This window comes from Rhinopithecus bieti, unplaced genomic scaffold, assembly GCF_001698545.2.
Source record: "Rhinopithecus bieti isolate Rb0 unplaced genomic scaffold, ASM169854v2 scaffold_72161, whole genome shotgun sequence".
NCBI lineage: Eukaryota > Metazoa > Chordata > Mammalia > Primates > Cercopithecidae > Rhinopithecus > Rhinopithecus bieti.
This window is the reverse complement of record NW_016828382.1, coordinates 2,164,525-2,175,356: the sequence shown is the minus strand read 5'-3', so window position 1 is coordinate 2,175,356 and position 10,832 is coordinate 2,164,525. Positions and strand designations below refer to the sequence as shown.

At 35.0% G+C, this 10,832-nt stretch overlaps 1 protein-coding gene across 1 annotated transcript in view; it reads left to right on the top strand.

Moving 5' to 3' along the window:
* ITPR2 (inositol 1,4,5-trisphosphate receptor type 2) overlaps positions 1 to 10,832 on the top strand; it is a 516,873-nt gene that overhangs the window by 367,371 nt on the left and 138,670 nt on the right. The window contains 4 exon segments of the mRNA XM_017864487.1: positions 1,560 to 1,760; positions 4,201 to 4,311; positions 8,399 to 8,494; positions 9,985 to 10,107. Of these exon segments, the coding sequence (XP_017719976.1) occupies positions 1,560 to 1,760; positions 4,201 to 4,311; positions 8,399 to 8,494; positions 9,985 to 10,107 (531 nt within the window).

The following is a 10,832-nucleotide window of genomic DNA, read 5'->3' as shown; positions in this document are numbered from 1 at the left end:
AAAAAAAAAAAAAAAAAAAAAAAAAAAAAAAAAAAAAAAAGAAGAATAAATGGTAGATATAAATTCAAATAAACACATTAAATAATAAATTAATAGAAATAAATACTAAATTGAAATATGAAACAAGTTTCCTTTCCAGCTTACCCTTTTACTAGGTTTACACCCCAGAGAAAATCACTGTTAACAGGTGATTAATCTGGAGAACTTGACTGAATATTGTCAAGGTCCAGGTTTTTTCTTCTAGAAATTTTTATGCATGCGTAAGCATATTGATCTGTGCAGGTAAACATTTTTTTTTAAATCATATTCTATGGTATTCTGGCCAGGCGCGGTGGCTCACGCCTGTAATCCCAGCACTTTGGGAGGCCGAGATGGGTGCATCACAAGGTCAGAAGATCAAGACCATCCTGGCTAACATGGTGAAATCCTGTGTCTACTAAAAAAAATACAAAAAATTAGCTGGGCGTGGTGGCGGGCGCCTGTAGTCCCAGCTAGTCTGGAGGCTGAGACAGGAGAATGGCGTGAACCCGGGAGGCGGAGCTTGCAGTGAGCCAAGATCTTGCCACTGCACTCCAGCCTGGGTGACAGAGTGAGACTCCGTCTCAAGAAAAAAAAAAAAAAAAAAATCATATTTTATGGTATTCCTCAACTTACATTTTTCATTTAGTAATATCCGTTATTAGTCAATTACTTATTGCCAGGTTATGTTTATTGGTACATGTTGAAGTACCGAATTTGTATAGTTTTATAGTATTCTAATGTTTGAATGTACTATTGTTTATTAAGCCAGTCACATTACCATAGTTATGATATGGTTTCTGGTGTTTGTATAACAAGCAGTATGCAGGGAACCTGTTGGTGTACTTGTGTACATATATCTAGAAAAACTTTTTAGAAGTGGAGCTGTATGTTAACTGAAAATTTTGATAGATAACTTCCAGTTGCCCTTCATAATGGTTATATCATTTATAATCAATGAACAATGAAGTTGCACTGTTCCTATAAGATTATTTATAATTGAAAATTTGCTTCTCTCCCTAATGAACTTCTTTCTACCTAGTTTTTTTTCTCTTTTTCCCACTTCTCATTACTTTTGCCCTCTGTGTGTAGTTTGATAATGACACTGAGAAATGTTTATTATGAACTATCTTGAGATATATGTATATAAAATATGTATATATATACACAAAGGCACAATATATTATATATTGTGTGTGTGTATACACACATACATGTGTGTGTGTATATGTATGTGTGTGTGTGCGTGTGTGTGTGTATATATATATAGATAGATAGATGCTTGAGGAAAAACCTAAGGCCTAAGGGCCTTTCTCCCTCCTTAAATGGAGGACAATTTTAATAAATGCGAATAATTTTCTTACAAAGAAAAGTTAGAAAAGCGCAACCTGCATGTTATGCTCATGTACCCTAGAACTTAAAGTATAATAAAAAATAAAAGAAAAAGAAAAAAAAAGAAAAGCGCACATATGGGGAGAACAACAAACAATCAGCACAGTGAATTTTTGTAACCCTTCAGTTTTATTTTCTTTTGCCTTCAGAACTTCTTGAGGAATCAAAACAACAAAACAAATTACAACCTTGTCTGTGAGACCCTTCAGTTTCTGGACTGCATTTGCGGAAGTACAACCGGTGGCCTGGGCCTGTTGGGTCTCTACATCAATGAGAAGAACGTAGCACTGGTCAACCAGACCCTGGAGAGCTTGACTGAGTATTGCCAGGGCCCCTGCCATGAAAATCAGGTAACGAGAAGTATTCATGACTAATTAGTAAAGGGATTAAGTTGGGGAAGGAGCCAATCTCTGTGTGCACTTGAAAGATCTTTCTTCTTGCTGTGCCAGACATTTTTACTTTCCTAATAAAACATACAAAGACTGAATTATAGACGAGGAAATGCTATGCTGTATTTGTATATAATTTCATTGTAAAAACAATTCCCATGAAAATGTTCAACATAAAAATCGACTTACTGAAAAAAGTGAAATATGTATCATGACCACCACCCAGTTTTCATCTTTAGTGAACCTTTCCAGGATTTGTGGAATAAACTTTCTTTGGCTCCTTTGGCACCCCTACAAGGAGTAGTATATGTTGTTTCTTTTATATGCACAATACACTTGTGAATAGGTGTCATTATTCCTACTTTGCTGATGAATAGGCTCTAACTCAAAGATTAAGTGACTTTCCAGAGTTTCAGAGTGACAGAATCAGTAAGTTGTAGAGCCACTCCTACAACTAAGGACTTTTGATTCTGAGTCTAAATCGAGTGCTCTTTCGACTATATTACATTCTGGAGGGCACAGTTTCAAGTCTCATTTCCAGAATGTTTGCCTCTGATTTTGTTTGCTTGGATATCAAGGACATATTGTGGGAGTAGAAGGCAGGACACTTGGGTCAATTAAGGGAAGGGATGCCACCTGAAAGTTTGCCAGTTGACTGTATCACCTCCTCTCAGGCATCATGGAGCTACCATCATAAGCATGGATCAGTCCAGAAGACAGAGTTTTCAAGTCATAAACATTTCTGGATATAAATATTAAAGAAGCCATTGAGAGCAAAAACAACAACAATTGACATAGAAAATGTGAAAAGAAATTTGCTTTTTTAAAATTGCAATTTACATGAGATGTACACACATATGCACATGGTATCTGCACACACACATATATTTAGGAACATATGCACACATATGTACATGAGTAGGTGTATAAAATAAAAACAGGACAATTTTGGCATAAACAATTTGTTATGGAGGTATTTTCCCTTTCTGTACTGTACATATGAAATACCAAAAGAGTTTGTGGATTTTCCCTGCATTTTCTGGGTTATATTTCAGTCTCCCAGAGCAATGATACAAGAAAACCTAGATGTTGATTTAAAGTTAAGGAAAAACATACAAATTCAGAGATTTGGTTTTGTTGTTGATAAAAACTTGTACATCTATAATAGAAAATAATTATACCATTTGTCTCTTCTGCTGTTTCCGGGAAAGCTTGTAAGAATGTTCCCCAGTTTTGGTCTCATAAGAGAATGGAAGTGAACTTTGAAAGTAATTTACTAAAACCAAATAAGTTCTGAAAGTAAAAGCTAATTTTCAAATAACATGAACCTCACAAATACTTCCCCATTGCTCTGAAAATGTGTGGGAGGAAAGATTGCTGGCAAATTCTGGAGATGATCTGCAAAAAGATTCTCTTTAAGTTTGGCAAATATTTTAATGAGCAAAAGAACCTCAGTAAAGGTAGGAGATGGGTAGAAAACACCTTTCCTCTGTGTCAGAGGAATAAAAACTCCGTTGTATGGAGGGAGAAATAAGGCCCATGCTGAAAAAGCAGTCATTTCGAAATTGTCTTGATTTTGTTCTTTCTCGTTTAACTAGCCAGGATTTCAGTTTTTCATACCCCTTGACAAGGTGCTACATTGTTAACACATAGTCCTACAAATCTGGCTCACAAATTCCTAATTTAAGACCTGTAAAATTAAATTGAGAATCCCAGCACAGTTGATCTTAACTTTCAAAACGTGGATATTTATCTCTCAGGATGTTTCATAAATTTTCCCCAATGAAGATCCCTCATGTAAGTTTAAGAAATTAAGTAAATTTTTCCTTCAGCCATATTATTGACAGCATATCCCTAGGCATCAGGAGAGTCTCTATATTACTTGTCTTCGCTTCCACCTGGCGTGGACAGCAGCATCTCTTGTCATCAGTTTAGCAATAAGTAGCAATCAATTTAAATTGCTTCATCGGTACTGTAAAATTTGCCTACAAATCTCAGGTATGAGGGACACACGTCTTGCATAAATGGGAAAATTCTTTTATTGAGGATAATTCAGATCTTAAAATTCTGACCTTAAAGAACTCCTCCGTTGATTGGTATATTAAAGTTTATTGAATGAAAGGATATTTAACTTAACCAGTAGTCTCCAAAATTCTATAAACACAGTATATTTTAAAAGATATGTGCTTCACGCAGTGTCTCTCTGTGTGTTCTGCATACAAGGCCATTTGAGCAATACTAATCAATTAATTGCCAGACCCTATACAAAAGAATAAGTCAAATGCTTAAAGGCAAATCTTAGCTATTTTTTAAAGGTTTTTATGTTGCTTTATATCCTGTTAGTTCTGTGCTATTCTGTTGTGAATCAAATGCTATTTTAAACAAATATTTTGTTTTCTAGACCTGTATCGCTACACATGAGTCTAATGGGATTGATATCATCATTGCTTTGATTCTGAATGACATAAACCCTCTTGGTAAATACCGAATGGATCTGGTGCTCCAGCTAAAGGTAGAGCGAATCCACTGTTCAGGCCAGAAAAGCTACAGTTTCTATAGTACAATCTTTAAGCAGCTCTTGTCAAAAGCATACTATCATGTTTTCAACCAATCAATTGACAGAAAGGGATAGTGAAAGTACAGTGCTTACTAAACTCCGGATGCAATGTGAAGTTAGCTTTGAGGTAATATTCCATGGCAAGGTCCTTTCCTGGAAGTTCTCCAAGCAGCCACTGTGTTTCATGATTTCCCTTTTGTTTTATTTTATTTTATTTTATTTTACTTGACTTTTTGAGATGGAGTCTAGCTCTGCTGCCTAAGCTGGAGTGCAGTGGCGCGATCTCGGCTCGCTGCAACCTCCTCCTCCCAGGTTCAAGCAATTCTCCTGCCTCAGCTTCCCGAGTAGCTGAGATTACAGGTGCCTGCCGCCACGCCTAGCTAATTTTTGTATTTTTAGTAGAGATAGGGTTTCACTGTGTTGGCCAGACTTGTCTGGAACTCCTGACCTTGTGATCCGCCTACCTCAGCCTCCCAAAGTGCTGGCATTACAAGCATGAGCCATCGTGCCTGGTCTAGTTTTATTTTATATTTTCTTTATAGGGAGAAGCAAAAGGTGTTGATATATTTTTAAAACACATTGACCACAGAATTCCACCCAGAAAGTCACAAGGAATTAGACAAAGTCAAAGGAGTGCTGCATTTTAGTTTTATGGCTCTATTCTTTCTAAAAGTTGTTCTCTTTTACATTAAAATTTTGTTTTTCCCCAAAATACTTTCAGTGATATCCACAATCTCTTTAAGAGGTTTCTTTAATTTAAGCCTTGTACACAGTTCCCAGCAGTTTCATTTATAAGAGCTCAGGAACACAAATTAATATGCACAATAAATTATATAAAGCCCAAATGCTAAGGCATAATATTCAATTGAGATGAGCTAGTAAAGACCACATTATTGTGTTTAGGGTTAAAGAGGAAAAAATAATCCTTGCTTAAATTACAATTTCTCTGTGAAGCCTGGTCTATCTAAGACTATAAAGAATGTATAATTAAATTTAACTTTGTATGGGTAAATTTGTAGCCAAGAAGAATAGGAAGGATATTTTTCTAAATCTGTTTCTAAATTTAGGTTTAGGTATTACAATGGAAAGTACATATGTTTATGTGAAGATTGTGCTAAAGGCTCTTAGTAAGCATACGCTTCTTTATCTTTATTTTATTTTTTTGAGTCAGGGTCTCACTATGTTGCCCAGGCTGATATTGAACTCCTGGGCCCATGTGATCCTCCAGCATCCACCTCCTGATAAGCTGGGATTACAGGTGCATGCCACCACACCTAGCTTAACTGCTTCTTTAATAGAAGAGATGGGTTTGTATTTTTTCATGTTTTCAGTTATAATATGTATAAGCTTCTGTTCTTTCTATTCATAGATTAGAAAAGGTGATTCTTACCTAGATGTACTTTTGTGCTTTGATGCATTACCATCATGCTGCAGTTAATGAAACCAGCCTGTGAGATAGTCAGCTTAAATTCAAGTTATTAGAAAAATTTTTGTTGTTTTATCTTAATTTCATCTTTAACCATAATTCATTAAGAAACAACATAGACAGGTCTTGATCTTTGGCTTTTAAAATCCTTCATTAGTCTAAAGACTATACCTTTAAATTTCTTTTGTAGTTAATTAAACTTAATGGGCAGAAATACTGAATGACTCATCCGTGTAAAATAAAGTATAAGCATATAGATTATTTACAAATCAAAGCCTGTGTAAAAAAAATAAGTGAGAGGGCATCACTTAACAGCACAAAGATATTCTCAACTAATCAAATGAAAATGCTTTTTTAAAAAAATATTTAAATTATATTATTATTTAGTATTGTACAATTGTTACACTTTTAAATATGACAGTTGGGATAGTCAAAACCAAATATAGATTCTGACTTGAAATATTTAAAGTATAGCTTTTTTTCCTAGTGAATCGGGCATGTGTCTTTTTTTTTTTGTTTTATAAACCATCTTGAGTCTTTGTACATGTGTCTGATGTAAGAACGCAATGTTTGTATAGACGAATAATATGTATTAGAAAATTTAAGGGACTTCCATGCATAGGTGGTACTTTACAATAATAAATTATCTTTAACATTAAAAAGATGTCATATTAATAATTATTAAGGTTTTTTTTTATGTCATTTGTTCCTGAATTTAATTGCTTAATCATCCCTAATTTTAAGTATACTTAGCTTTATATACTCATTTAGTATGAGATTCTATTACTTTTTCATATTTGTTGTCCTTTTTATTTTCATTTGCAAAACTGAGCTGTAAATATGAAGTGCTTTGTTTGTAAATAGGTAAAGATTTCTGCTTTGTTTTGTTTTTAAAGAATGTGGCTTCTTTAAGAAGAAACTCCTACACTGACACTGATATTTCCATTTGATTTTGTGGAATTTATAGACTCATACTCTCAATTTGATTCATATTTCATTAGGCCATTTATAAGATTTCTATTCTTCTGACATTATATGGAAAAGAAGATTGGCTAGAAAAAACACCGTATTGCCAATAGCATTCTGAAATTGGATGTATTTTAAAGCTATCATGTATTGGGCCTGCTGAGGGAAGGTTCATTAGATAACACTGTCAGTGTTGCCAAGGTTTTAGCTTTGAATTCCATGATCTGTTCAGATTACTCCTAGGATTTAAGCTCTCTACTAATCCTAGAACCTTACTCTTTTAGGCATGTTATTTATGTGGGATACTAGATTGTTGAAGAGAATTTTAGGATTGGTTCAAGTCTGCAAAATATGAAAATGGAGCAGAAAAAGATAATACTACCTTTCCCCCAAAATACTAGTCTTTTCATAATGAGTCAGTGACATTAGTGTCAATCATCATCTTCATCATTGTCACTGTTATTGGTCACTTAAGATGATCTTTAGGCTATACTTCTGTGGTGGGGGGAAATAGTTGGATAGAATTTGGTGTTAAAACTACCCAGGAGAATTAATTTGCACAACTTTAACAAAATTTGCGTGGTCATTATTTAGACTAAACACAATTCAATTTAATTTTCATCCTATGATATGTTAACTTTGAGTCACTTAGAAGCATCTTAAAGCCATGTTAACTCCAATTCTTTTGTACTTCTATCAAAGATTGTGTGTGGAGGTTAAGATTGTTATCTAAATGAATATTACGAGCACACTGTAGAAATAAATCCTGGATATTTAATTTCATATTGCAATTTGCCAAAATTCTATGCCAGCACTATTAAAAACACAGTATAACATAACATCTTTCAAAATGTTTAGGATATTGTGCTTCCTTGGCTAAGATTTTCTGTAACTCTGAGTATCTATTTTGGATTATAAATTGTATCAGAAATATTTTTGATATCTGTAGGTAGAAATGGTTGAGATAATATATTGATAAAACAAATTAGAACACTTCAAAGACAACATAAGCTATTTTCATTTTCTGTTAAGCAAAAATAGAAGATATTCTTTCATAACCCAAAGGGAAACAAGTTGCATATCGCCTGCCATATAGTGAGACTAGGAAGCCATTATCAATAAGTTTATATTTCTAACACATGAATTTGTAATTTTATAGATTAATTCTAATTATTGCTCATATAATTTTAGATTTCGATTTGCTAATATGTATTAATATTTCATTTTAACAATTGTACTAAATTCTTTAAATTGTATACCGTTTCTGTAAAATATGTTACTGATACTTGTTCACCTTGTTTTTTTATTAAATCATCATTATGAAATGCCTATTTAGGAAACAGTGAGGGAAAATATGATTATATTTTAGTGCGGTATATAGTAAGTCAATTTTGCATTTGAAGTACCTTTTCACCAATATTTAAAATATCTCTTGTAACATAGCTCTCATGATTCATTAGTTATATTTTGTGTTGACAGTGAAGTAAAATGTTCTAGTTTAGAATGTTAACAAGACAAATGAAATTAGCAGTTTTAAATTCCGTTTGATTAAAAAAGTGGTCCTAGTAATCTCAATTAAAACAAATGCAGAGAAATCATTAATCCATGAAATTGACTTTGCATGCACATTAACTCACTCTGTCTCTCTAGAACAATGCATCTAAACTTTTACTGGCCATTATGGAAAGCAGACATGACAGCGAGAACGCAGAAAGAATTCTTTTTAACATGAGACCCAGAGAACTGGTAAGAAAACTTTTAGAAGCTTGGTTAATATTGGGTAACCTAAAAGGAACAAGTTTAGAGAATGCATGTCAGGAAAAAAAGTTGATTGATTTTCATTGCTCTACCGAGACAAATGGGGCATCATGACCTACCATTTCCAATACCTCAGAAGGCCCTGTGTTGGCAAAGGCCTGTGTGATCTGGGCCTTATGACTTCAGTAGTTTTATCCACTCCAAATGCTTTTCTTAGCCAACTTATCACACTATACTAAACTATATGCAAATGTGTATTGCCAGAAAAAAAGTTGGCTTTAGTTTAATGGTGTATTGGAGCATATGAGGAAGGGATGTAAAAAAAATGTTTGTATTCTTCAAAAATTTTATTTATACCTCTTTCTGAAAATAAAATAAAATTAATTTTTTTTGTAGTTGTTCTTCTCAGTAATATGTTGTACAATGCTTGGCCTCAAGGAAACTGTGCAGACTCTAGTAGAGATTCCACAGAGATCATTAGTGTGTCTTCCTATTGTAGAAGTTATCTTTTCCTTTTCACTCGTGGCATGCACATTATGAAATAATGCAGCTGTATTTTAAAAGCACTGGATTCCAAAAGCATTGAGAACATACTCACATAATATAGCTCAGTGCCCTGGTGATTAAGCTCCACTCACATCAGGGCCGTTGTTGGTGCTATGGGCATCTCCTATGAAAGCTTGGCACAACGCTCTTTTGCCATCACTTCATTAGTAAAGAATGGAGTCAGGGAGGTCAGGCAAAAAGAGAGATAAGGTGAAGTTTGATTTAATATATATTTAATGAGAGCCCAGTGTCTATCTGCAAGCAGTGAGTTACAAGGACCAACACATTTCCTATCCTATGGTTAAATGTGGCAGTGAATGATATATTTATTCAACAATGGCACTGTGCAATAGCCCTTTGAAAATACTAGTTCCTCTGTGGACAAAACCTTATCCTGTCATCCCTTTCCTCCTTGTGGCCCACCCTCCACCTCTTGCTTGAGTATATGCCCCTGCTCTGCACTTCCTTAGAAACATACATAGCCCTGGAGTAGGACTGACAGCACCCCACTGTGTTTGCCTCTTTCCTTGCTTGTCCCACTGGACAGTAAATTCCTTGAGGGTACTCTCTCCCATCCACTGTTGGGAACCTCAGTTCCTAGGGCAATTTCTTGCACCATGTCTGCCTGTTACTTAGTGGGCACTTAGTAAATAATGGATGTTTATTGGGGTTCCCGATTCTCCTAATTCTTGGGAACTTTGGCACTATAAACATTCATATATCAAACAAAAATTTCCAAGGAAAAGGGGAATATTGTAGGAAAATACTTTCATGTTCATTGAAATAAAGATGGTTTCCAAGGCCATTTTCACTTAGGGTCCTTTTATACTTTTGAGGCTCATGAAGCTGCCCAATTGTTAATTAAACCTCATAAACAGTGTAAAGCGGATGTTGTTTCTGGCATTTCAATCTTTTTTTTTTTTTTTCGATAGGTGGATGTGATGAAGAATGCCTACAACCAAGGATTGGAATGTGACCATGGGGATGATGAGGGTGGAGATGATGGTGTTTCTCCAAAAGATGTTGGACACAATATCTATATTCTGGCCCATCAGGTGTCACATTTTATATCTTTACATTATTTTGCTCATCCTATCAATCATGTTTTGTATCCGTGGCTTGTTGTCATTTTCAAGTTCTGGTCCCTTCATTTATTCAGCACTTACACCTAGGTTTGGGCTAAAGAGAGGAACAGCCTCTCAGAATGCCTGACTATGCACCCCAAGGTATGCTAGGGGACAGTCCACAAGAAAACAGTGCTTGGTACCCAAAACTACTGGGCCAGAAGGGAGGAGAATTGCCATGTCAGCCTGAACCATGGATAAACCATGGCAACAAATGAGGGTCCTGAAGGAGAGGGGAAGAGAGGCTACTGCGGAGACAGAGTATGAAGTGAGGGGGTGCATTCAGTCCTAATCAGGACGAATTTGGCAGGTAGTCTCTGGCCTCCTTGAATTGTAGGTTGACATACTTTCTGTAGAAGCTGTAAACTGGCAGCCTCTGATTGGAAGTGTAAGCTGTAAACTGGCAGCTTCTGATTGGAAGCTGTAAACTGGCAGCCTCTGATTGGAAGCTGTAAACTGGCAGCCTCTGATTGGAAATTCTTTTGAAGGAACTGTTTCCATTTTATAACTTTAAAAAACAGGTGCCTGATGAGTACTATTCATAAATTTAATACCATTAACATGAAGATCAACGTTAAATTGGCATTTTGCAAATTTGTTTAGGAGGTAAACATTTTAAATGTACATTCGCCAATTTGATTTTGTCTATGATAGCT